The sequence below is a fragment of the Ictalurus furcatus genome, chromosome 9 (genome assembly GCF_023375685.1).
Source record: "Ictalurus furcatus strain D&B chromosome 9, Billie_1.0, whole genome shotgun sequence".
NCBI lineage: Eukaryota > Metazoa > Chordata > Actinopteri > Siluriformes > Ictaluridae > Ictalurus > Ictalurus furcatus.
Genome location: NC_071263.1, coordinates 18,988,774 through 19,016,299, shown reverse-complemented (window position 1 = coordinate 19,016,299; position 27,526 = coordinate 18,988,774). Strand labels below are relative to the sequence as shown.

Below are 27,526 nucleotides of genomic sequence, written 5' to 3'. Positions count from 1 at the left end.
TACATTTCTCATGACGTCAGTTCCTCCGCAGACGTGATGTGATTATATTGACGCCCATTTATTTTTCATCACTAGATGGCGATGTTAATCTCAGGCACGATGTAGACTCACTTGCTCACATGGAAAAAGAGATGCGTGCGGTTGCCAGATTGCATCGATACCCTAACTGGTGGCTGAAATGTGAAAGGAATGAAGATGACACAATAAGCAATAAACGAATAATGAAGTTTTAATAAATAGTTAACTGAAGTCTTGAACTTAATGACCAATGAAGTCATACTGCAATAGCAACAGATAATAAGCATTATACCAAATTATCTCAAATCAGAAGGTATGCATTCAGTTTCTGTAGCAGGACAGCTGTGACAGTAGTCCTAGGCTATAGGTTTATATTAATGCATAATTTCTAATATGTTTCTATAATAACAGCGCATACACACACACATAATCTAAAAGTAAAAAAAAAAACTAACATATTATTTAACAAACAAATGCATACATTTTGATATGGTAAGGCTTTCTATCAGGAGACAGTTATGTAACATTTATGGAAGAGTTTCCTGCCATGGGAGGGTCTTCAGATTTTATAATTTTTTGGGGGTCTTACTTAGTTTTACGGGGGCACGGGGGCTTAGAAGTTAGCAGGTTTGCCTCGCACCTCCGGGAATGGGGGCTTGCATCTCTGTGCACGGAGTTTGCATGTTCTCCATGTGCTACAGGGGTTTCCTCCATGTACTCTGGTTTCCTTCCCCAGTCCAAATACATGCACAAATTTCCAAATTGTCTGTAGTGTGTGAATGCGTGTGATTGTGCCCTGCAATGGGTCGGCACCTGTCCACGGTGTCCCCTGCCTTGCTCCCCAAGTCCCCTGGGATAGTCTCCAGGCTCCCCGTGACCCTGTGTAGGATAATCGGACAAAAAATGGATGGATGGATGGATGGATTTACTTTTACAGCAAGAAGCTGATAGAGGGAACAACTGTTTATAGCTGCTATAAAGTGATAACAGGAACTAAACTGTCTCACATACGTTCCACAACATTAAATGTAATTATAAATAATGAAATGCCTTACATGTTGTTCTTTTAAAAAAATTACAAATTTTAAAAGCAATAAAACACTTCATGATGTGCTGCTGTTTTAGGACCATCACATCCTACCAAAAATCCCAGCAGCTGTTGATAATTATTTTCCTGTAACAGCACCCCGTATTTGTATAGTATCTGGCAACCTAGCCCGGGACGCCATTGGTTCTTCAGTAGCGCGCTGTGCCATGTTTGCATGATTTCTTTTGCTGAGAGCCGAAACGTAACATTATACTTCCAAGTTTGTTCAACTATTCTTATTTTTAATTAATTTTCCAGGGACGTGTGCGAGGACTAAACCGTCAAGATGCCGCGAATTATGATTAAAGGTGGCGTTTGGCGCAACACTGAGGTATGCTAAACGATAAACACGTAGCTGGCTAGTTAGCATAGCCGAGCAAAATTTGCTAACTAGCGTTGCTACTACTCCAGATAAAGTTAACTGTTAAATATCAGCTAAAGCGTATTTAAACATGGATTAAATAGCGTGCATGGAACTTTAGTTAGCACGATATTTTAAATGTAAACACGAGGACTTCACAAGTCACGCCGACAAGCTAGTGAGAAGCGTTAGCTTTAGAACTAGCCTACTAAGCTAGCTGGCTAGTTACAGTATCTGGATCATTTCTGTATATAGACTGATTTATTCTTATAATACAATATGAAGGAAGAGTTCTCAACTTTTTTCCAATGTATAAACACTAGGGAAACATGTAGCATCATATTTACTGTTGGAGATTTTTTTTTATTCTTCAACTTTTCCCCGCTGAAACAGTTACACTGTGTTACATTTAAATGCAAGATGGTATATAATGTGTATACTTGTTTTTAAGTAATTAATCTTCAGATTAGATTAAACTAGTTAGGTTTATAATCTATTAGTAGTTGTAGCAGTAAGTACAGATCATGATCATGATGTTCACTATTGTATGAAAAACCACCTGGCAGTGCTTCATGAACACATGAGTACCCCAGAGCCTCTGTGAGTCCATGGATCGGATCTGTGAGTCCATCACTCCCTGGCTAGATAAAAGGAAATAAACCTTGTGTGCATAAATGGTTCATGGACCTGTTATAAGTAAGATTAGCTTTCTAGATTGAACACTTGCACGTTATTCTAGTTTTACCATGCTTATCTCAGCCATCAGATTATTTTTTTCAATGCCCCCGTTATCCATTAAGATGAATAACAGGTTTTGTTGTATAGTTAGCTATGTTGACGTTTGTGTTAAACCACCTGTTTTTGCATTCTGTCTCAACAGGATGAGATCCTTAAAGCAGCTGTAATGAAATATGGCAAAAATCAGTGGTCACGTATCGCCTCTCTGCTGCACAGAAAGTCGGCTAAACAGTGTAAAGCTAGATGGTGAGTCTGGCTTTTTAATTCTTTACTCAGAGTTCTGTGTTTCATGTGTGTTGCTCGCGGTTGTTTCAAATTCACATTTTATTGGCCACATACACAACCGTACACTGTACAACATGCAGGAAAATGTCTCTTTGTTGTTGTATTTTTTGTTGTTGTTTGCCTGTCAATGACCTAAGAATAGCATTTTTATTCTTTTATTCTATAGAATTTTCTTCTCTTCTACTAAGCTTGTTATTGGATCGATGTACACATTATTTATAAGCATACTTGTCTTTGAGTTCTTGAGGTTTGGATTAAAACCTGTTCACTTCAAGTGACCAGCCAAACAGAACAATAACCATAACAGCACAACAATTAAATATATCTTTTTGATAATATTTAGTTGTGATTTCTACTGTAACCGAATCAAACATCCCCGTGGTTTTGCTGTTCTAAGTCGGTGGCAATGTACGTGCATGTACAAGTACTGACTCTTCTTTGGTTAACTTCAACTAGGTATGAATGGCTGGATCCCAGCATTAAGAAAACAGAATGGTCACGTGAAGAAGAGGAGAAGCTCCTTCATTTGGCCAAGCTGATGCCCACCCAGTGGAGAACGATAGCTCCCATCATCGGCAGAACCGCAGCACAGTGCCTGGAGCACTATGAGTATCTTCTGTAAGCGCGCTTGCTCATTGTGCTTGTGTATTATTAGTACGTTTGACTCAATTTTGTAACTGCACTGTTTATTTCTGACACCAGAGACAAAGCTGCCCAAAGAGACAACGAAGAAGACACGACCGATGATCCTCGCAAGCTCAAGCCAGGGGAGATCGACCCAAACCCTGAAACCAAGCCGGCCAGGCCAGACCCTGTGGACATGGATGAAGGTTTTCATACTGACGTCTTGGAACGTTCTTTCTTTGTCTGACCTGAGTACAGTAAAATTTTAATTCATTTGCTGACAGTTAATGAAGTGCTTTTATTTCTTCTGCAGATGAGTTGGAGATGTTGTCTGAGGCCAGGGCTCGTTTAGCAAACACACAAGGAAAAAAGGCCAAGCGGAAAGCCAGGGAGAAGCAGCTAGAGGAGGCGAGGTAAGATGACTAATGTTGGATGTGTACGGGTATGTATATATGTACTGATTACATGAGGAATTATTGGAAGGCTGTAAAAATGCATGTACTAAATTGTAATGCATTAAATAGATCACATTTACTTGGTGGATTTTATCCAGAATGACTACCATTTTAGTTGAGCAGCTGCTGGTAGTTTGTTGAACACCAAATCCCCCCCCCCAGGCGCTTGGCAGCCCTGCAGAAGCGCAGAGAGTTGCGTGCTGCCGGCATAGATATTCAGAAGAAGCGGAAGAAAAAGCGCGGTGTTGACTACAATGCTGAGATTCCCTTTGAAAAAAAGCCTGCTCCGGGATTTTACGATACATCTATGGAGCAGTACGATCCACTCGAGCCTGACTTCAAAAGACTTCGCCAGCAGCATCTTGACGGAGAGCTGAGAAAGTGAGTGAGAGGCACACACTCATGTATAAAGATCATAACTAAATGAATGTTCTTTGAAGGGCTGCACAATATGATATAATATCTATAATTATGTAGGGCTGCATGATTATGGCCAAAATGATAATCCCGATTTATTTTTTTTAATATTGAGATCTCGATTTTTTTTTTATCACGATTATTAATTGGTTTTAGTGACAACATATTTTTATTGCACTTTCACATTTTAAGTTTTCTCATGCCACAATATAACACACAAGTAGGCATGAGAGAACATGAGCTGGTCAATTATGACAGAATTTAGGAACATAGTGTGAGCCATGACAAATTAATTTACCTTCTGATAAACTAAATGTAATTTTCAGTTAATTTTACAGACTGTATGCAAAAACAACCGTTAACCTGTTCCACCTTGTCGTGGAAATTAGACAACACTCGCAGACTCGTCCTCTGAAGGTAAAAAGGTTTATTAAAGAAAGATGGTTAATACAGAATAGAAAAAAGCAGGATAGAATAATGAGAGCGCTCTTAAGCGCTTGTGCTGAACCACTACTATATATATATATAATATGAAACGCAGAGCATGACACACTTCTCTGTACCGATAAGAAGCGGTTGGAGGTAGGTCAAACAGGCTTTGTTTTAGGGTCTTAGAAGATGTGCAGACGAACCTTGAACAGAACATGATGTTTGTGTCTCTGTAAGCAGGTAAACATTATGTACTGATCTCAGTGACATCACATGGCCTTCTTAGGTGTTATCCTCTGAACAGAACAAAATAATTACAAAGTAAAAATGAATAATTTCCCTCACAACCTTGTAAACAAGTACAATAAACATCACTGTTCAGTGTTTGAAGTCTGCTCCTCTTAAATATATTTAAAGCTACAATATTAGACATTTCCCATTGTCATGGATCTGGGCTGGAGTCAGTTCTCGAACCGCTCTGTGTATATCGTGTGTGTGTGTGTGTGTGTGTGTGTGTGTGTGTGTGTGTGTATATATCTGAATAATCTCATATAGGATGTGATTGGGTGAGTTCATTTATCCACCAGATGCAAAGCGCTTTAGTTTAATGGTGTTCATTAGGGATGCGCTGATTAGGATTTTTTACGGCCGATAGCGATCCAGGTACCAATCTTTTTTTTATTTAAACTTTAATCAGGAGGTCATAAACAGTTAAATGTAAGCTCTTTGCTCATGGTCACTGTTAATTTAATTAAAATTATAGCAATGAGATACTGTTGGTTAATTGATAAATAAAAAGCATAAATTATTTATTTTTAAATATCTTAAACATTAGAGTCCTAATAAAACGTATATTAACACTAAATGATCCATATTAGGAAAAAGGCTAATAGCTTTCTAAGGAGATAACGAACTAAGCTTAATGTCAAATTGCTATTAAATGCAACCCATAGAAATGAAACATTATTTCATTTCTCATTTTATTTATATTTTATGAAATTATTATATCAATTTTTTTATATTAAATGATTTATTTATAACTACGCACATTTTCTGTCTTTACATTTTAGTAGTTTTATTTTTGTTGATCAGTTTTAGATCAGTTCCCCCAGTACAGTGTCTATGTCTGCTTATATAATATTGTGTTTTGGGGGGATTAAATCAAAACATGGAAACTGGAGTTGACTTTTCTGGTGCTATCTGGCAACCCTGAGTTTAAATGAAATGAACAGAGTTATGTTTTAGAGTTAGTGAAGAGAGTGAATGGAGAGGTGCAGTGTACTGTAAGTTTACAGACCGAACAGTTGCTAATCTTGATTATGATTGGTGAGGAATTTTTTAATAAAGAAGTTTGAATTAAACCCACCTTGTAGCGTTAGCATTATTATTAATTTACTCTGTACGAAGCCGCTGTGACTACACAAGCAGGTGCAAGTTCAGGTCATTTTGCAGGATCAATAAAAGATGGCGGTTTGTGAGATTGGAAAGTTGAGAGAAGCAGATGATGTACAGAGTTACTGTTCATCATAATGGCTTCTCTGCAGTATTTCCACACTTGTTCGGTTGACTGCGGAGATGAAAAGCAGTGTGAAAGTAAAGTGTTGCGCAGTGTAGATGTATTTTGGACTTCCTGTAGCTTTTATTCCGATTGTTTTATACAACTCCGAACAGGTCACTCGTGCCAGTGCGAATAAATATTTATTCACAGTCGCACAAAGTACTGTTCAGTTACAAATGCGAGTGAAATGGTCACACTGTAGAGCCCCGAGTTTATCTGCAAAGTCGAGGGCTAAAATGCTAACTTTGTTTCCGGGTTTTGGCACTACAAAATGACGTCATCCATGTGCCGCTGTATGGTGATTGGCTGTAAATGTAGGAAGACACTTGATTTGATGTGCAGCGGAGTTTTCTATGAGCGTAGGACGAACTTGAAACGTTAATCACAGTCAATCATGTTCATTTAATCGTGGGCAGTTAAAATCGTAATCGCGATCGATATTTGATTAATTGTGCAGCTCTATAATTGTCACAATAGACTCAGAGATTGCAGGCATTGCGATATCTTTTTATACAACTTAAAAAAAATTTTAATGACATACCATATTCGTATTTCGAATGAACTGATGTTTTGTACTGTATCTTTAAAAGCTTTATAAATTTTGTCAAATTGTACAATTTTATGCTAAAACAAACCTTTTAAATAGTTATTTTTGATTGTGGTTGAACAGTTTTTAGATTGATTCATTGATGGATTCAGTGCTGGATTGATTCATTGGCACACCTAACAAAAGGGACCTTTTCAGAAAGTGTAAATTGAATTCAAATGTAAAAGATAAGTCTCACGTGAAAATTGTAGATAATTGATTTCTTTTGCACCGCTATAATTGAATGGTTTTTTCATGGTCTGCCATAGTGAGAAAGAAGAGCGTGAGCGTAAAAAGGATAAACAGAAGATCAAGAAGAAGAAAGAGTCCGACCTTCCCTCTGCCATTTTGCAGACTAGTGGGGTGTCAGAGTTCACGAAAAAAAGGAGCAAGCTAGTGCTTCCTGCACCACAGGTAAACAGCCATATATTCTTCTGTGGAAAATTAAGTTTTGTACAAATACAGTATCTCACAAAAGTGAGTACACCTCTCACGTTTTTGTAAATATTTGATTATATCTTTTCATGTGACAACATGGAAGAAATGACACTTTGCTACAATGTAAAGTAGTGAGTGTACAGCATGTGTAACAGTGTAAATTTGCTGTCCCCTCAAAATAACTCAAAACACAGCCATTAATGTCTAAACCGCTGGCAACAAAAGTGAGTACACCCCTAAGTGAAAATGTCCAAATTGGGCCCAATTAGCCTTTTTCCCTCCCCGGTGTCATGTGACTTGTTAGTGTTACAAGGTCTCAGGTGTGAATGGGGAGCAGGTGTGTTAAATTTGGTGTCATCGCTCTCACACTCCCTCATACTGGTCACTGGAAGTTCAACATGGCACCTCAGGGTAAAGAACACTCTGAGGATCTGAAAAAAAAGAATTGTTGCTCTATATAAAGATGGCCTAGGCTATAAGAAGATTGCCAAGACCCTGACACTGAGCTGCAGCACGGTGACCAAGACCATACAGCGGTTTAACAGGACAGGTTCCACTCAGAACAGGCCTTGCCATGGTCGACCAAAGAAGTTGAGTGCACGTGTTCAGCGTCATATCCAGAGGTTGTCTTTGGGAAATAGACGTATGAGTGCTGCCAACATTGCTGCAGAGGTTGAAGGGGTTGGGGGTCAGCCTGTCAGAGCTCGGAGAATACGCCGCACACTGCGTCAAATTGGTGTGCATGACTGTCATCCCAGAAGGAAGCCTCTTCTAAAGATGATGCGCAAGAAAGCCTGCGAACAGTTTGCTGAATACAAGCAGACTAAGGACATGGATTAATGGAACCATGTCCTGTGGTCTGATGAGACCAAGATAAACTTATTTGGTTCAGATGGTGTCAAGCGTGTGTGGCGGCAACCAGATGAGGAGTACAAAGACAAGTGTGTCTAGCCTACAGTTAAGCATGGTGGTGGGAGTGTCATGGTCTGGGGCTGCATGAGTGCTGTCGGCACTGGGGAGCTACAGTTCATTGAGGGAACCATGAATGCCAACATGTACTGTGACATACTGAAGCAGATCTTGATCCCCTCCCTTCGGAGACTGGGTCGCAGGGCAGTATTCCAGCATGATAAAGACCCCAAACACACCTCCAAGACGACCGCTGCCTTGCTAAAGAAGGTGAAGATGATGGGACTGGCCAAGCATGTCTCCCGACCTAAACCCTATTGAGCATCTGTGGTGCATCCTCAAACGGAAGGTGGAGGAGCACAAGGTCTCTAACATCCACCAGCTCCGTGATGCCAGCTCCTGTGAAGCTCTGATGAACTCCATGCCCACGAGGGTTAAGGCAGTGCTGGAAAATAATGGTGGCCACACAAAATATTGACACTTTGGGCCCAATTTGCACATTTTCACTTAGGGGTGTACTCACTTTTGTTGCCAGCAGTTTAGGCATTAATGGCTGTGTGTGGAGTTAGTTTGAGGTGACAGCAAATTTACATTGTTATACAAGCTGTACACTCACTACTTTACATTGTAGCAAAGTGTAATTTCTTCAGTGTTGTCACATGAAAAGCTATAATCAAAAATGTGAGGGGTGTACTCACTTTTGTGAGATACTGTACATGGTTATACAGATTTATATAACTGTGTTCTCTTGGTCAGATATCTGATGCTGAACTGGAGGAGGTGGTGAAACTCGGCCAAGCCAGCGAAATCGCTCGTCAAACCGCTGAAGAGTCTGGAATCACAAACTCTGCTTCCAGCGCTCTGCTTTCTGAGTACAACGTCACCAATAACAGCATGGCCCTGCGCACACCTCAGACTCCCGCAGCACAGGACAAGATTCTACAGGTATCTCAGTGTTTCGTTTTCAATCTGTCAAACCAAAACATTGACATGTTAAAACCTATTTGAGCATAATTTCATGCCCACTATCTGATCTAATCTGGTATTTCTTTTACACTCACTCTAGGAAGCCCAGAATCTGATGGCGCTTACTAATGTGGACACCCCTCTGAAGGGTGGTCTAAATACTCCTTTGCATGAGAGTGATTTCTCCGGGGTCACCCCACAGAGGCAGGTGGTCCAGACCCCCAACACTATGCTCTCTACACCTTTCAGGTACTGTACAGAGTGAATATTTTAGTAAGATCAGATTATGATGATTGCAAAACGTATCAAACCAATGACAGCCTTGAATTATAAAATCTTTGGCAGAACTCCTAGTCATGGTGCCGAGGGTTTGACCCCTCACAGTGGCATGACCCCAAAGCCTTCAATAGGAGTGACCCCAGGTCGCACGCCCCTACGGGACAAACTCAACATCAATGCTGAGGATGGTGTGGTGGATTACGCAGATCCAGCTTATGCCAAACACTTGGTGGGTAGGAAAAAAAAAGCCACATGAGAAGAATTCTCTTCTTCTTGAGTATCTCCCTGCAGAATTTTAATGTCATGTATATTTTCCAGCAACGGGAGTCTCGCGAGCACCTGAAGTTGGGGCTAATGTCTCTTCCACTGCCCAAGAATGACTTCGAGATCGTGCTGCCTGAGAACGCTGAGAGGGAGATGGAAGAGCCAGAGGTGGACGAGAGCTATGTGGAGGACGCAGCTGATATTGAGCTCTGTAAACAGGTCAGGGATTTCACTTGCTCTGCTGCTAATCATGTTTTCTTTAAAAAATTTCATTATTGAATTCAAACGTTTAAGTGTTTCTAGGCCTACAGTAAGCATATAAGTTCAGAAATACCTCAAACTTGGTAATATTGCAATGGAACAGATTCCTAGTTTATTTTTCTTGTTTTTGTTTGTTTTGGCTTGTTTTTCTTCCCCCTTCAGACTTAATTTTTCATCTTTCAGGCCCAGAAATTAGCCAGAATATTTGTAAGCTGTTTCAGCAGTGTTTAGTGGACATTTGGAGGAGAATGAAAAGGATTTTCAGTTTTTGCATTGCAATTGCAGGTGGCAGAGAGCTCCAAAAATGACAAGTAACAAATGTCTCCTTCTCCTTGGAAGACATATGTCCAATGTTCAGGTAGAAAAATTTATACTTAAACGTGAAAATAACGTTTGCGTTAAATGAATTAACTTAGAGTATCGACACCGGGGTCAATTCGCCCAGAATGTTTAGGAAAAGCTGGTTTAAACGAATATACATAAATGTCATGGAAATTAAAATAGCATTTGAACAGTGAAATTAGGAATGATCAAAGAGCAGCCTGTTTTCTCTGACCATTCTCCAGCACAATATTTTAGTTGTGTTAAAGTCCTATTAAAAACAAAAATGTAAAAAAAAAAATAAAAATCCCGCACATTAACCTCTTTTCCCAGTAGCCAAAAAATGCCATTTTTGTCTGTTTTGGGGGTACCTGTGTTCAGCATTGATCGATTTGTTTTGTGATCTCACACACCACAGTAGTGGTTAATGGCTCATATGAAAGACACTTAAGACTAGGGATGCACCGAAATGAAAATTCTTGGCCAAGGCGAATATAATGAAAAACTTGGCCGAATACCGAACACGTTTTTTCCATTTATTTTGCCCTTTTTTTTCACCATTGCATAAATTAAATGGTCAAAAATGTGCTTTTTACTATTCTGTCTTGCTTTTCAAAGGAAAAAAAATCAATTACAAAAACTACGATTTCAAAATATCTATTTAACACAACATTTTTTTTTCATTCCAGCAGGCATAGGCTACCAACAAGGCACAATATAACTTTAAATAAATAAATTAGTAAAATAAAAATATCTTTATGTGGTCATCTTTGAGCCCCCCTTGAATAGCATATGTTAGGCCTCTAACTGACTGCTGAAAGAATGGAACACACTGTAGCCTACAACAAAAAAGTGCATTGACGAGTGAAAAAATGGTTCTATCCGGTTATATATGGCTGATTATATTGGGGATATATACCGATCGCGTCCCTGTACTCCTCGCAGAGTATTATAGTAGATATAGTATAGTTAGATACGTTGTTAATGTTATGTTCCTTGATAGATTTAGTTGTCTGCCTACCCTTAAATAAATACATCTTTACCTGCATCTGCTTCCGTACTCTACTCCCTTACATCTCGCGACGTGACCGAATACTCCGGAACAGAAACAAAACAAACGCACGTGTCCACAGTAAACATTGTCACGGTTGTCAACATCCGAAAAGCACTCGTGCACGTAGATCGTGCATGCGCGCGCGCCCCCTCATCTCTCCGAGCGCGCTGCCGGAAGTGGAGGTCGTGACATTCACGCGTCTCACTCTGGTTGCTAGGCTATATGGTCACGTCAAACACGCCATTTTCGGTCAAATTTATTTGGCCTTTTCACTTATTCGGCAGAACAGCGAAAGTGCTTTTATTCTTTTTTTTTATTTGCTATTTTCAGCTGAATAATTTCGGAGGCCGAACATTCAATGCATCCCTACCTAAGACTTTAAGAATTAGCAGTTATTTCAAGTATTTCTTCTTTTACCTAGCCTACCTGGGGCAATATATTCAGATTTTTTTTTTTTTTTTTTAATTATAAAAAAATTTAATTACTTTTAACACACGTTATATCTTCACAGCAAATGTTGATCTCAACCCCATTCCTGGTCTCAAAGATGCCCCACGTACTTGTCCATGAACACCCAAATATGTGGAAGTTATCTCAAACCACTAAAATTGTGTGTAAGGTTATCCAAACACAGGTAAAAACCTCTCCAAAATGGCACAAAACCTCTCTAAATAGCACAAAGCTTATAAAAATGGCATAAAGCCTTTAAAACTTGCAGACTTCTAGAACATTAAAAAAAAATGCACAAAATAACCTCTCCAAATGGCACAATATTAAAAACAAATGGTAGTAGCATGAAGTCTGTTTTCACACACACAAAAAAGTCTGAAACATACTCATAAAATATAATGTTTATTAAAAATAGCACCAGAGCCCCATTAGCCAGCACTGTCACATAATATTCTAGTCACATATAGGCATGCAGAAGGTGCTGTTTCCACCTCCTATGACATGGATGTGGGGTTGGGAGGCAAAAAAACTATTTAAATATAGCAGAAAAATGGAAAATTGGAACTAGAAATGGAGAACATGAATAGAAGTACAAAACATTTGAACAAGTAAAAAAAGACTGTTTGAAAATCACTCTGAATGGTTGAGCTCACAGAGCTTGGCTGTCCTTGAGATCATGCCACTCAGTGAAACAAAGACGGTCCGGTATAATACAGAGAGGGACATCACAAGACCGGCACTTATAAATTGTTTTGCTGTACTCTTCCTTTGAAGGCAGAGTACACAGTGTCAACTCCCAGCTGTGACTTTGTCTTTCTTAGCAGAGGCAAAGGTGTCCATGATGGTTACTGGGTAGCATGGCCTGCTCTCTGCCACCTGCAACACTTCGCCAACAGCTGCCGCTTCACAAGCTAAAAATCCATGCTAAAAAAAAAAACGCAGTCATGCTACATGCAAAAAAATCAGTGCCATGCTATGCGCAAACGTGAATTTTGACAATACAAGAAAAACAGCTAGCAAAATAGCTTACATGTCAAGAAGCCGGTCCAATCATTGCTGGAATGCTTGCTCCTCATCTGTATCCACGCTATCTTCCTCCGAAAAACCCTCCAATTCCTCGCTAGAGTCACTCCTAAGTAATTCCTCCAAAATTTCTGGCAAAGCCAGGCTTTTTCGGGAATGCGCCATCGTTATAAACCGCGCGCTGAGCAAAAAGCAAGGGAAAACGCTGAGAAAGCTATCTGAGACTGCAAATGTAACAATGACCAAAACACGCCAAAACTCACCATCACCTTTTGGGTGAAGTCAACTAGGTGTAAATAGCCACCAAGGGTGGTTGCATAACAAACCCGTCTGGCCCTACAAGCTGATTCGCCTGTCCATGCTGACTGCCAGCATACAGACAGCTCTAGACCAATAAGTGGCACGTAAACTGGCTAGTGCCGACTTTTACGCATTGCTATAACTCTGTCTCTGAATGGCCAATCTTAGCAATTAAGGTGTCGTTTGAAAGCTAGAAGTGTCTACAATTGGTCCATGTGGGTGTCAATCAAGTGGCACTGCCCGATTAAAATTTAGGAGGTGGGTGTTGGTGTTCAGCATAGCTAAAGCAGATTAGTTGTTTTTTTTTTTTTTTTTTTTTTTTTTTTTTTTAGAATGTGTCTCAGTTCAGTTTATGGCTAGCTACTACATTCCAGAGGAGTGGGATACCAAAACACTTAATGCATTTTGAAGAGGACATTTTTGATTAAATGTGGAACTTTGCATTTGTTTTCTTCAATAAAGCTGTTGGAGTATATACCAATGGAAATGTGCATGATTTATAAAATCAAGCGAGCTGGATTTTCGTCTATGTAGGTAAAGTAAGTTAGTAAACGTTTATACAAGTCCGACTTGGGTTTAAATGTCATAATTTTATTGTGGCAGTTGTATACAGTGTTTTACTATCAAAAAAGCTTGTCATGCTCTCCGATTTCTCTGTCTCAATGTTTTTGTGGAGAGGTGTGAATTGTTTGCCCAGCAGGGGGCTCAACCTCCGCCCCTTTCCCATCCCCCTGCACACCAGCAGTTAAGCACACGGTCATGAAACTGCACACACTGAAAGCCACCAGTGTCCTGACTACTCTTGTACCAGAACTGCGGCAATAAAATAATTCATTTGTTTATACTAATTGAAAATATCCGATAAGTCGTTTTCCATTCTGCCGGCGGAATGGAACGCAAGTGTTGGGGCTTAAGGGGTTAATAGTACTTGCACACGCATCAAATTAGCTTTATTCACAACGTTTCGGTCCCATGACCTCCATCAGGCATATCCATACAATCTATTCAACACCGTGTCATTTAAAATCAACACATGACCAATCACTGCAATGATCCATCATTACCGATCACAGTCAGTGATGTAATACATCATTGTAACCACATCATCATATAAAAGGGTTACATCAAAAATGTACAAATTACATAGACAAATGGACACAAACGTAACTATAGCATCAGATTAAACAATGCTTCGTTCATGCCCATAGCTGATCAAGTCTGAAGAGTAACAGTCCAAAATAACTCACATTAATGTGAAATTATTGAAAAAAACAAAAAAGCATTAAGTATTAAATACTGCTCTACAATGTGAAGTGCATATAGATGACCTCAAGGCCACAGAATGATAAACATAGACAGTCTAAATTGCTATTGTTGGCTATTAAACTGAAAACAATGACTGCAGTTAGGCCAAGTTTCTGAAAAGCAGAGCGGAGCATGAATGGAAGTAAAGAATTGGCACCTCTCTGGTCTCTAGATGACAAGATGAAGTTTAGTGTACAACATGTCAAGAAGTAGTGTCTCTTTCAACTATTTGTACTTGTATGAATGGTTTTAATGCACATTAAGTTATAATCTTGAATATATAAAGAAAAATGTATAAAGACAGAAAGCTACTTTATATATTTGTAGAAATATAATTTGGTTGTGTTTTTCCCATCGCAGTTTTTCTGTGGCTAAATATCAAATGGTGTGCACGATATGTAGTATACTACATAAGGTGTACAAAGTGTGTACCCCTGCACTAGAGTATATATTCTGTGCTCATGTCAGGCCATATAGTAGTCTATTAATGATTCATGTTATTACATGATGCTATTGCAGGCAGTCAGAGAAGCTGAGCGAGAGAAAGAGCTGAGGCAGAGACACACACCAGTGCAGAGGAATTTTCCCAGGCCCTCAGAGGTGAGCTCTGTCTTCTCTGATTGTTGATAAACCATTGTCCAAATCCTCATCATGCTTTAATGGTTTCACAAATGAATCCTAAAGTTGGCCTTTTCCATTTCAGTTCAGTTAACTTAAGAGTACCCTGATGAGTCAGTCAAATGTATGCTGTAGTAGTGTGTGCTGTAATGATGTTTCTGTAATCAGGTAAATGAGACTATTCTGAGGCCTCAGAATGTGGAGCCTCCTCTCACAGAGCTGCAGCTGGCAGAGGAGCTCATAAAGAAAGAGATGATCACCATGATCCACTATGACAGTCTGCACCATCCATACACAGAAGTCCTGGCTAAGAAAGGTAAAGGAGCAGGCTCAGGTTCTACCAGCACTGAGCATGTTGCCTACCTGGAGAAATCGCCCTATGAAAAAGTGGCAGAGGAGGACCTCAAAAAGGTAAGCGTTGTGTGCACCAACTTGTTTATTAAATGTACTTTACACAGATTTAAAAAGCAACAATTCTTTGATGCCACCTGTTCATGATGTAAATGAATGGATGAATTAATGTTGCACTGTATGAACATCAGGCTAAAGAGTTACTGCGGCAAGAGATGGAGGTGGTGAAGCATGGGATGGGTCATGGCGATCTTTCCATTGATGCCTATAACCAAGTTTGGGAGGAGTGTTACAGCCAGGTGCTGTACCTACCTGGACAGAGCCGATACACCAGAGCCAATCTGGCCAGCAAAAAAGACAGGATTGAGTCTCTGGAAAAGAAACTGGAGGTATAGCAAAATCAAACCATCTTTTTTTAATTTTTTTTTATTAAATGTGTTTATTTTGCAGTTCCTGCACATTACAGCAGGTGGTGCTGACAACTTATTATTGGCCTGATCACTATTTGGTTGTCACAGTTCAGAATCAAAGTGACAAATGTTCTTACTTTTTCTGTCATTCTGTTTGTGGAGAGGCAATTAATAATTAAGCACATCATTCGTAAAGTAATGTCATTAATTAATCTCTGGATCAGTATGTAGGAGGCAGGTAATATATTGTAAGCTCATTTAAAATGCACTTGGTGCTTAAAGTTTTATTTCTCAATTTCACATCACTCAAGAGAAACAGAGCGGTCCTCCAGTCAGTATTCATGAATTTGAAGATAAAAATGAGTTTTTTTTAAAATCTAAAATAAAAATTTGTTCCTATGGAAACACTGATTTTAATGCAGATAAAAAGACAGTCAGTTGGCTTTAGTTTTAAGGCTGGTATAGGTGCAAAGTTTCAGTTAATCAAGGCAACCCCTGTCTCACAAAGGGTGCATTTGTTTCATATTTCTTGGCTGAAACATTGGCGGAAACTTGGAGCCTATTCACACAGCAGCACACTCACAGGAATGGGGGAGGGAGCAGAGGGCTAAGTGTCGCTGCACTCCCTTCATTCAGAGAATCAACAGGATTTATGTTAACAGCAGCTGCATTCCACATTTATTAACAGGCCTCAGAAGTGGCTTGGAGTAGCGGCATTTTAGAGGGGTTCAGGGTGATATCTGTGGTAGGGTCCATAAATGGCGGCACACTTTCACCTTACCCGCTGGCTCAACCACACAGAGTAAACAAAAGCCCTGTGCAGACTGGATGTTAACATCAGTCTTGGGTGATCGGATCACAAGTGGGCAAATCAGGTGCCTAGCCTTTCACACCTGGTTGTTTTTATGTGTCTTGCCTGCATGTTCATTGACCACTATGATCCAAGTGTTCAGTAGCAGACTTGCTAAATGTGCCAAAAGCAGCCTGATGTCACTTCAAAACCAGACCCGGAAATACTACTCAAATTGGACGACATACTGTCATCTGTCTGTGTAGCCACTTATTAATGTGCTTTTAATATTCATGCGTATGTAAAGACGGGTACGTAAATTAAAAAGTGAGTAGCGTTGCATAAATTTAGTCATTGTGTAGTAAGAGTGTAGGTGTGTCAGAGTTTTAAAGATTGCCTCACAAATACAGCTCTAATTAACTTGACCACAATGCACAGGGCTATAAATAGGGATGGGTACCGTACTATCGATAAACTCTGACGCTATCGCTTCTGCTTTTGGTACTGGAGAGATTAAGAAAATATATTTTCTATTAATTATTGCTAAATAAACATTATTTTGCACATTTTTAGCTCACCAACCATTTGTAATTTGTGATAATATTAAGACATTTGTCTGCATTTGTTATTCGCAATCCAGAAATGAGATCTCTTGTCTGTTACACGCAACAGCGAGCGCGCGCACACAACATGAAAGCTTCCACTTAATACACGGAGTGACGATGGCCGAGAGAACCAAACGTTCAAAAGTGTGGTTACAGTTCACTAGAGCTGAGACAGACAACACTCATTGCCACAAGTGCAACAAGATTTTTGCTTGTAAGGGCGGAAACGCAAACAGTCCGTCAAAGCATCTTTCAGTAGTGCATTATGTGCAGACAGAGAAATGCAAAGTTTTCGACTGCCTAGCTAGCGCGTCTCTGGTTGCCCATCTACGTCAGGTATGTATGCTAGCAGCCTTCCCAAATAACAGACGTAATAGTCCTCACATAATCGAGGTCTCTCGTGGCATCGACACAATGTTCATCTCTGACGTTGAACCAACAGCTTTTTGCTCATTAGTCATGTTGAATCAACGTTTTTCACGCCATTTAAAATAAATGTAAAATCACCCTAATTGGTTTGCTTACCTTAATGATGTTTTTCATTCTGGTGAAAGGATATTACGCATTAAAAATATTTCCTACTGGTTTTTAAAGTCGCAAATAAAGAAATAAATTAGTATGTAATCATTTAGGCTATTAAATGCACATCACTTTCAGTTACTTTACAAATAGCCTACATATAAAACTTTAGAGGTGTTTTTTTCTGCAGTGTATATACATCTCGAACAATAAAAAATGCCTTCACACTGGTACATTTACAAATAGATGTATAATAAACTTATTTTATAAAAATAAAGCAAGGTTAATTTTGTTTTTGATTTGTTTGTTTTTTTTGTTTGTTTGGTTTTATTAAAAAAAAAAACACTAACACAAAGTATTGAAAAGAATACCGTTAAAGTACCGGATCGATAAGCAGTATCGGTAAGAGTAGTAATACCATTAAACCCTTAACGATACCCATCCCTAGCTATAAACTCAAATATCCTGTCAATATCAAAGAACATTGTGGGTGTATTGTAACTGTGCAATTTGCTTCTAAAACATGCCCAGCATGACCGTATCAAGCTCATGCCTGGAGATTTATTTGCTTGCTTTCCGACCATTTAGTAAATGCTTTAATATAGCTATTACCATCCAATGGTATTAAAATGTTTCCTTTAACACTGCCATCCAACAGCTGAATGCACATGCCCAAACCTTAAACCTCCAAGCCCTATATAATTTTTTTTTTTTTAAAGATTGAGTTGTAATATTTAAAGTTGATGTCATACAGTATGAAAGAATGAAGCAGTATTAAAACACCCCCTGTTTAAAAAAGATATTTTACCAAGGTGCTAATATTGGCTCATATTAGAGAGAATCGTATGGCAGACGTGAACACCTTGTTTGAGGTAATTGGAGAATGGCCAGACCGGTTTGAGCAGACATGAAGGCTACAGTAACGTCGATAACCACTCTGTCCAGTTGTGGTGAGCAGAAAAGCATCTCAGAATGCAAAACACTTCCACTTAAGTCAGCCAAGAACAGGAATCTGAGGCTACGGTGGGCACAGGCTCACCAAAACTGGACAGTTGAAGACTGGAAAAATGTAGACTGGTCTGATGAATCCCGATTTCTGCTGAGGCACACAGATGGTAGGGTCAGAATTTGGCACCAACTGCATGACTTCATGGACCCAACCTGCCTTGTCAACAGTCCCGACTGGTTGAGGTGGTGTAATGGTGTGGGGAATGTTCTCTTAACACACCTTGGGCCTGTTAATACAAATCAATCATCCCTTGAATGCCACAGCCTACTGTGTAATGTTGCTGACCATGTGCATCCCTTCATGGACTCAAGTTACCCATCTTCTAATGGCTAATTCCAAGATAATGCACCATGTCACAGAGTTCAGTGTTCTTCAGTGGCCTTCCTGGTCACCAAATCAATACCTTTGGGATGTGGTAGAACGGGTGATTCGCTGAAAGTGTGCCTGGAAAATCTGTAGGAATTGCATGGTGCAGTCATGTCAAGAATCTGGAATGGTTCTATTTGTTTTGAGAGCAAATGGAGGCCGTACCAGTATTAGTATAGTGCTCCTAATAAAGTGCTCTGTAGGTGTATAACAGTAGTACGAACACCAATGTGTCCAGATGTGGGCCTTAGTAGTCACATGGGACCAATTTTAAGACACTAAAATGTAAATCCTTGTCTATTTTCTTTTTGCTTCTAAAATGAGCTGTTGCTTACTTTGTGTGAGAGGGCTTGATAATTACACGCATTAATACTGGGCTGTTGATGACATGTTTCCTGCTCAATTTGTTGTTATTAAACTTGCCGATTCATTTGCATGTCCCATGTTGTTTTGAATCACTTCAAATGATTTCCCTACATATTATTAGATTAATTATCAAAGTCTAGCTGTTAAACTACAGCTCATGTAGTATACAAGTTGTATATTATGGCGACGCAGGATTCACAAAGTTATAGAAAGCTGATTTGGACACTAACTAAAGCATTGCTCTGCTATTATTTGGTTTGATATAGGTCAACAGAGGGCACATGACAACAGAGGCTAAACGGGCAGCTAAGATGGAGAAGAAGATGAAGATTCTTTTGGGGGGATACCAGTCTCGGGCCATGGGTCTGATGAAGCAGCTCAGTGACCTGTGGGACCAGGTGGAGCAGGCCCACATGGAGTTGCACACCTTCCAGGAGCTAAAGAAGCAGGAGGACATGGCCATCCCACGCAGAAAGGAGGTGATTCAGACTAGCTGGCTGTAGTAGAACATTGTGCTCATAACTTGAAATGAGTTAGAATGTAGGAATGTAGCCGTTTCCACTTCTGGTGCTGTGTTTGCGCCTGTTAGACATAAATAGAATAAAAATAGACTGACATTGTGCGTGCTCTTTTTTTTTTTTCTTCTTTTTTTTTCAGGCTTTGAGAGAAGATGTGCAGAGGCAACAGGACCGAGAGAAGGAGCTCCAGCAGAGGTTTGCTGATCTTCTCCTTGAGAAGGAAACTTTGCTTTCTTCAGAGAAGTTCTGAATGTGATCTGGGACTCAAAAACTCCACCGTGGCTGTGTCTACACTGTAATCTATAAAAAAAACAAAAATACAGTTAAAGCTTTGGAGTGGTTTTATTTGTTCAGCAGCGTTGATGTACTATGTTAATGTTTGCTACTGTACCTTCAGTTTCAGCAGCAGTCATGTGGTCCATATTTCTCATACACAGTTGCAATTTAGCTGGTACTTAAGATTTCGAGGACCACTCATTCATTCAGATTTAAAAAAAAAAATGGTTGTGAAATTGTGACTCATTTTGTAAATAAAATAAAACATCTAACAGGATGTTCTTTTTCCAGAATCAGGATCCAGAATAAGGAGGTCTTACACCTTTTCATTGCTCTGTCATTATGCAGGGAACGATATAGGCTTTGAGAGTACTGGTTATTTACACAATAAATCATTAGCTTCAAAATTCCCGTGTTGCCGTTTTGCATTACAGATTTTAGTGATCCTATACCTTTTCAGGATCCTTCTCTTTATACCCAGAAGAGTTTACATTTTAGTGGAAGTAAGCTCTAAAGTAAAACGATACAACAACCCTATGGATGTCAACAATTTTCTCCAAATGCTTTCCTGCTCGGCGCCTAAATGTAAATCCAATCATTTATGTAAAACTGTAATGTGCAGTACACACCCAGAATTGCTTTGCTGTGTGCTGCTTTAAACATGCTAAATCTAAATGTGCAGTACCTTATTACATTTCTCCAAGTGTTACTAGTCTACTAATCATGCTTGAATCTAATATAAACAATGCAGCACCATGTCATAATGAAATGTAATCGTATAATTATCGTCGGGCATGGGGTTTGAGGTTGCATAAGTTCACATAAGACTAATAGAAGTGATTTTTCTCCTTTATTCAAAGTTCATGTTATTATGCAGCATTTGTTTTGATAATTAAGAGAAATGCCCACTGCAGTCCATGCCTTCTCAGTGTGGTACCTGTGCTCCATAACAAACCTGACTACACCCCCCCCAATATAATGAAAACAACATACCAAAAGGCTTTGCATTTCATTTTGCTATGCCTTACTCATGTCACATATGCTTTGCATTTGACATTGTTCTACTGCAATGATTGTGTTTAAACGTGACGTGCATCTCTTTGCCATATTCATGGGGTTTTAAAGCTTTTAGACTTAACCTGGGTTAATGGAGTTTGGCAAGATGATTGGAATTGTCTTAGAACATTATTAGAAATTACCAATTATTTTCAGATGTAGTTACACTGTGTCCGTGTCCTTTTACTGTGGAAAAAAAAAAACGACAGCTCTTGCCTCAGCTTATTGAGAAGAGCGGATGTGGTTTCAAAGGCTGTCAGTGCTCTTCAGTGTTCCCTTTGCCAGTCGGCTGCAAGTTTATTCATTGGCCTTTTTAATTATTTGGCTGATGTGATGAATCAAATATGACAGGGTGAGTGGCATCGCTTGTCTTTGTACAAGAGAGAGGGAAGTGATTATTTGTAAATCCATTAATGCATGACTGACTTGGTGCATAAGACTTGTACGTTGGCCAAAGACAGGGCTCGTGCTACAATGGGCCATTTGTCAGTGTTCATAGACTCAGAAGTGATTTAGCAGAAATCTGATCAAACGGTAAAACTGATTCTCTCCCTAATGTCAGTTTAATAGCAGTGATCAAGAGAGCACCTATTTTAGTGATTATATAATAGTCGTTTTTGAGTCAGTGTGAATCGTGTTCAAAACCGTGTGTGCCAAACTGATAGCTGTCACCATATTTGACTGTCTGAATATATTGTAGTGGCGTTAAAAGGTTCCTTTCTCTAGATACAAAGCAGTGGCTTCTCTGTGTTTGTATTAGTGGAATTCTGTGTGGCTTTTACAGTCTGAGATTTTGAGAGTTGTGTGATTAACACCAGGTGTTACTGGCTGTAGCACAACACTATCAGCTTTCACTAGAGTGCCATATATTGTACTATTGGATCTAGGTGCATTATAAATGTGTTTTGCAACACCGAAGCCTAGGACATGGTTAGAGTCTTGTAATTTGAGTCTATATTAGATGCAATGCAGGTCTGGTTCTGGTCATACTGGCTCTCGCCTTACATAGCAAATCTGTATCGGTCTCACGCGCACACAAGACATTGCTACATTAATTCATGCATGAGAGAGATAGAATTATTCTTGACATAGCAATTGCATCTGGAGTCTGGTTCTGTTCTCTTCTGGCATGAGGCTGAAGAGCCATTTGTAAAACATGAGGTTTGTGAAGGTTAATTGGTAGTTTAAGAAGAACCATCATATTGTGAGTTTAGAAGGAATAAATTACCTGTTGGACCATAGAAGTGGATGAGCAAAGACTTTCAAATGTGAAGAAAACATCTGTAACATAACCAAGTTACAGTTTAGTAAAAAGAATACACTAATATACAGGAATACGCAAAACTGTTTTTGTTTCTTGTGTTATGTGTTTCTGGTACTTGTATTAATCTGTTACAGAAAACTTATCTAGTAAAGGGTGGAGTAAGTGAGCTTTTGTCTTCTGATACAAGTTGCTCCATCCTTTCAATCTACCTCCTCCACTTACTTCAGGTCTTCCAGGGGACGTGCTTAATTCCACCTTCAATGCTCCCTCTGGTTTGCTAATCTAATAGCAATCCTATGTATGTGATTGGGCCACTGCTTTAGGAAAGGAATGGAGTGATTGTGAAAATGGTGTGCAGGCATTTCCTGTGAGTTCAGTTGTCTAGAAGGAGGGGGCATCACATCGTTTTCTCTTTAGTGTCCAGTCCCAGTGAGCTCTCTGCTCTCACATCTCTAGCAAGTAGAGCTACCAGATGCTTGATAGTGGATGTGCTGCCTCATTCTGTGGTCACACAACAGTAGATTGGGTCATGCTGTCTTTCAGTGACTGACTTTTCAGCACTTTGATTCTGAAAGCCTTAATAAAGCCACTCTGAACTGCAGCACAATGATGCCACAGTGTTGCCATCTCACTGAGCTCGGGTTCCTGTGGAGTTTCACATGGTGTTTCTCCTTGTGTTTGCATGGGTTTCCTCCAGATTCTCCAGTTCTCCTTCCACTTCCCAAAAACATGCAGGTGGATTGGTGAAAATAAACTGCCCCTTGGTGTGAATGAGTGTGTGAGTCTGTGTGTGTCCTGTGATGTATGAAAACTTTTGCTTGATGGTGATATTGCTTATGGCATCGCCAGTTTCAACACTATAGCAAGAAAACAATCCAAGGGCAGCATGTTGAGCATTATGATAACTTAATTACCACCGAGCCTCCTCCAGCCATCCCATTTTCCCTCTCTCTCTCACTCTCACACACACACACACACACACACACACACACACACTCTCTGTAAACAGGATGCACACTTGCAGGATACAAGCACAAACGTGATGGCAAAAAGCGGCAAAGTACAGCCACTTCGGCACACTAATGAAAACGTCCTGCAGCCACGCGAACAAATAAAACCCATTCGAAATCTACCAAAACAGGAAAGCGCAGAAATTCACAGTTGTTGCCTCTCTGCTGCAGTCTTTATGCTGAGGTTTCACCTTTTTCCCAGAGAAGGCCCTGGACTGTACATTTGAAACCAAGTACATTGTCAGTCTGAGAACGAGGAAAGAGATGGAAGCAGAAGAGAGAAAACACATCATCAAAGGACATGAACAGTCATCGAAAAACAAGAACAAAGCTTTCAGTGATGGGGTAATGGGCAGATTATGCAACCAATTGCCAGCGCAACAACACGCTACGTGTTATTCAGGCTGACACTGAATTAGACGTTTCCTTTTCGTGTCGGAGAAGAAATAACAGCAGAGAAGAGTAGAACAAAAAAAACCAGCATGTCTTTTCATTGGAAAAACTCCTGTTGTCTAGCCAAGTCTGGCTCCAAGCGTTGGCCATGCTCTCCCTGGTGGAACTGACTATAAAGCAAGGGTCAGCATTGTTCTCTCAAATCAAATCCAAAATATTTCCAAGCATAATAATAATCTATACCCCTATGGTCTGTGGTTCAATTGTAAATCGGAGCTGTCTTCAGAAGCTAAATTTAAACAGATTTCACCCAGTGACAGTGAGAAGCCGTCAGACCAACCTTCTGTTTTGACTTTCACATCAAGGGCTTCTGCTGCCTTTCTTCTGGCCAACAGCGTAGCTTGTGTTCTTTACAGCTCCACTCTTGACCTGTTTACACGAGTGTGACGGACTCAGCGGCGATTATAATGCACAAGGGCAAAGGGAGGTCTCCAGTGTGTTAGCCTGTTATTATAGTCAGAATTGGAAACCCCCGAGGGAGACGGGGTTCGGTTACAAATCAAACACGAGCCCCGCTTTATATGCAGCTAAACTGCACTGGTTGGAAATCTTTTGTCAAATTCAGACCCGTCTGCTGGAATTGAATCTGAGCATTGGTAATTACAAACGGAGTCATGGTGAATTATGCAAGATGTTTTTAATGATTTCAGTATTCCGTTCACCCAGCATGACCTCGCTGTGACTGAGCCGTGCAGAATTTTTTTTTTTTGAACCCTCTTTCGAGAACAGAGAGATGCTTTTAATGTTACAGTATTAAAATACATGATAAGTGGAAAAACATCTTTTCTTTGCGAGAGTTCAGTGAAAGGTGCTGGGCTGAGGGGCTTAAAAACAAAACCTTTTGCTTGTTTCATTTCATGAGATGCTTTGTTTAAATCCTCTTGATTTTTGTCTTGTTGTCGGCTACATGTCTACCTGTAAGGCAGGCCCTTTGGGAATTAGTGATCTATATTATGTCATGGACAGCTTAAGCGTTTAAAAGGGACAATTTGTTCTCACGAGCTGTTCAGACAGCATGGCCCGTGTTTGCTTTGGATGCCTATGAATAACCTTGGATACGGAAACGAGATTAAAAACGCAGGGTTGTAATTTACAGGGCAAGGGAGTAGATTTAAAGACCTTCTTGCTGCTCCAGGGCCAACTTCCAAATTTATCTCAGCTGAACATTAGCAGAGCGCTTTTTTTTGTGTGCTACCATTCAGTGCCAAAAATGAGATTTGCCTATCAGATCAAAAGTGACATGGACGTCAGACATGTGATTTCACTCAGGCTTTATGGGTAAGGTTAAACTGTTGTGTAATTTGGTGTTTTGGAAGTGCGCATGCAGGGCTGCCAGGTGCTAAAGACTTTAAGGAGTTTGCTGAATGAAACACTTGCATTATGTCACTTAGAGCAAATATTGGGAGAGATTTTTGCCCATCTAATACAGTAAGATCCAAACATAATCCAAACTATTTCGACTGAGGACACAATTTCAGCGGTGGAAATTTAATATTCTTAGGAATGTCTGTTTGTCTGGACCAGCAATCTTTAGAATGATAAAGTTTTATTATTGTATATCGAAATCAAAACTTTCTGTAGAGTGGCTACAGGACATGTACATCATGCTGAAACCATTTAGAGAAAGTAGTGAACCATTTTGTTTTTCATATATTTGTTGTCCGACTCAAAAATTCACCTAGAAAAATGATGATAGCATAAATTGTTTTAATTGACATTTATCAAAAGTAATTGGATTTCATGCAAATGAGCTTCTATTGAGATATATCTCTGTATAAAACATTCTAAAACTATCAAACCAGGAAACTGTATTATTCATTGTGTCTTCGAGAAGAATAACGGTTGTACGGGAACTAAAAGCGGGCTGCAATTGCTTTTGCAGTATAAATGTAAGTATAAAAAAATCACTCGTTTGGGATCTGACATTACACCACAGAGCTGTTGAATTCTCAAATCCAATCTAACACTCGTCACTCTAAACATTACTTTTTCAACATTCTTATATATCCGCACCATGCTAGATTTAGACACAGGATCTACACTACGTTGTCTTTTTCTGTAGTGCTTATCTTACACAGGGTCCCAGAGAACTTGGGGCACAAGGCGGGGGTACCAACCCATCACAGGGCACAATTGCACACACATTCACACACTACGGACAATTTGGAAATCAGCTGACAACGCGTGTCTTTGGACTTGGGGAGGAAACCGGAGTACCCGGAGGAAACTCTGTGCACACAGGGCAGAGGTGGGAATCAAACCCCCAACCCTGTGGGTGTGAGGCTAACCATTAAGCCACTGTGCTCTCCCCCCCAACTACCTTATCATGCAACACAAATCTACCTGTAGTACAGATAGGAACTTTTGGGCGGCTGTGGTTCAGGTGGTAGAGCGGGTTGTCGACTAATCGTAGGGTTGGCGGTTCGATTCCCAGTCCACATGACATCACATGCTGAAGTGTCCATGGGCAAGACACTGAACCCCAAGTTGCTCCTGATGGCAAGTTAGCGCCTTGCATGGCAGCTCTGCAACCATTGGTGTGTGTGTGTGTGTGTAAATGGGTGAATGAGACACAGTGTAAAGCGCTTTGGAACCGCTAAGGTTAAAAAAGCACTATATAAGTGCAGAACATTTACCAACTTTTCCCACACTGAGAAACAAACAGTGCTTTAAAGGTAATTTGTTAGTGTCTGGCTGTGAATAGCGGGCTGAACTGTGAACTCCTATGCAGGGTTTTGGCCTGTCTGTGAGAGTCAGCGATGGACTGCTGCTAGGCGTTGGACACCCCAGGGGAGCGCACCCTCCTCTGCGCTGTGGTCTCTGTGGTGTGTGGAGCAGCTCCAGCACTACTGCTCTTACCTTTCAGCAGCTGGCCTTACACGAGCACCGGCAAACAGGAACACGTCAGCCTAGAGAAAACACACCAGCACAGAGCTGTTAGACAGGATTGGGGTGTATACAAACATTATCGAGAGCTTAAGAACCACCATAGTGCCATTACAGTGCAGAGTTCCAAACTACTTTCACTAATTTAATCATTATATTTTGTAATATATTATTATATGAAATAAGGAATACTTACAAGCACAATACTGTAAACTGATAAAACAGCACCACTCTAAGATCATATTTAAAATCGTTACAATTCGAACAGTCTTGTACCTGGCATGTGGAGTTCAATGTGAAAATTTTCAAGGTTCTTGGAGCAGAAGAGTCTTTTTCAACGTTCCCCCAGAAGGTGGTGATATTGTGCTAATCAGGACATTTCAGTCTGCTTAAAACGTTCAATAATTTCTGCAGACTCCACTGCCAAGGTGTGAAGTAGCTCACATTACACATAGTTCATTCATAAGGCAACTGAATGAGAAATATCAATGACCCAAAATATCTGCCTGCCTATAAATTCAGTTTTAAACTACGAACTAAAAGGGGAAATCATAAATATGAACTAAAGTGGTGCTTTGAAAGTCATAAAGTCTTAGAAATAGGATTCTATGTCTTTTTTTCAAGTCAAGTATGGTGTTATGGTTAAGGTCAGAATTAATGGATAAAAACTGATTAAATAAATCAAAATTAAGAATTGTATCAGAAAGCTAGAACAGTAGGTCTTTAATTAGGTTAACAATAAACATGTATTATTATGGTATTCATTATGTGACATTTATGTATTTCAATAAAGAAAGAAAAAAAAGGGGGGGGGCAGAAATCAATAAAGTTCGAGCATTGACTTGGTAAACCAAAAGAAATGGTTGGTGGTGCTTTACATGCACACAAGTAATAATCAGCC

At 39.8% G+C, this 27,526-nt stretch overlaps 1 protein-coding gene across 1 annotated transcript; it reads left to right on the top strand.

Moving 5' to 3' along the window:
• Positions 1-1,232: 1,232 nt before the first annotated feature.
• On the top strand, positions 1,233-20,431 carry cdc5l (CDC5 cell division cycle 5-like (S. pombe)). Its single transcript, XM_053633106.1, has 16 exons — positions 1,233-1,436; positions 2,347-2,450; positions 2,946-3,107; positions 3,192-3,319; positions 3,427-3,526; positions 3,731-3,949; positions 6,828-6,972; positions 8,662-8,850; positions 8,972-9,120; positions 9,217-9,379; positions 9,469-9,633; positions 14,648-14,728; positions 14,915-15,157; positions 15,289-15,486; positions 19,429-19,641; positions 19,820-20,431. The coding sequence occupies exons 1-16, from the start codon at positions 1,392-1,394 to the stop codon at positions 19,928-19,930; spliced, it is 2,415 nt and encodes an 804-aa protein (XP_053489081.1). The 5' UTR covers positions 1,233-1,391; the 3' UTR covers positions 19,931-20,431.
• Positions 20,432-27,526: the final 7,095 nt, after the last annotated feature.

What these genes read in the sequence shown, in the direction of transcription:
- cdc5l (XM_053633106.1), top strand. Translation starts at nt 1,392, where the DNA reads ATGCCGCGAATTATGATTAAAGGTGGCGTTTGGCGCAACACTGAG. An exon ending in GCGTTTGGCGCAACACTGAG is followed by an intron (nt 1,437 to 2,346) that starts GTATGCTAAACG and finishes CTGTCTCAACAG; the next exon opens with GATGAGATCCTTAAAGCAGC. An exon ending in AAACAGTGTAAAGCTAGATG is followed by an intron (nt 2,451 to 2,945) that starts GTGAGTCTGGCT and finishes AACTTCAACTAG; the next exon opens with GTATGAATGGCTGGATCCCA.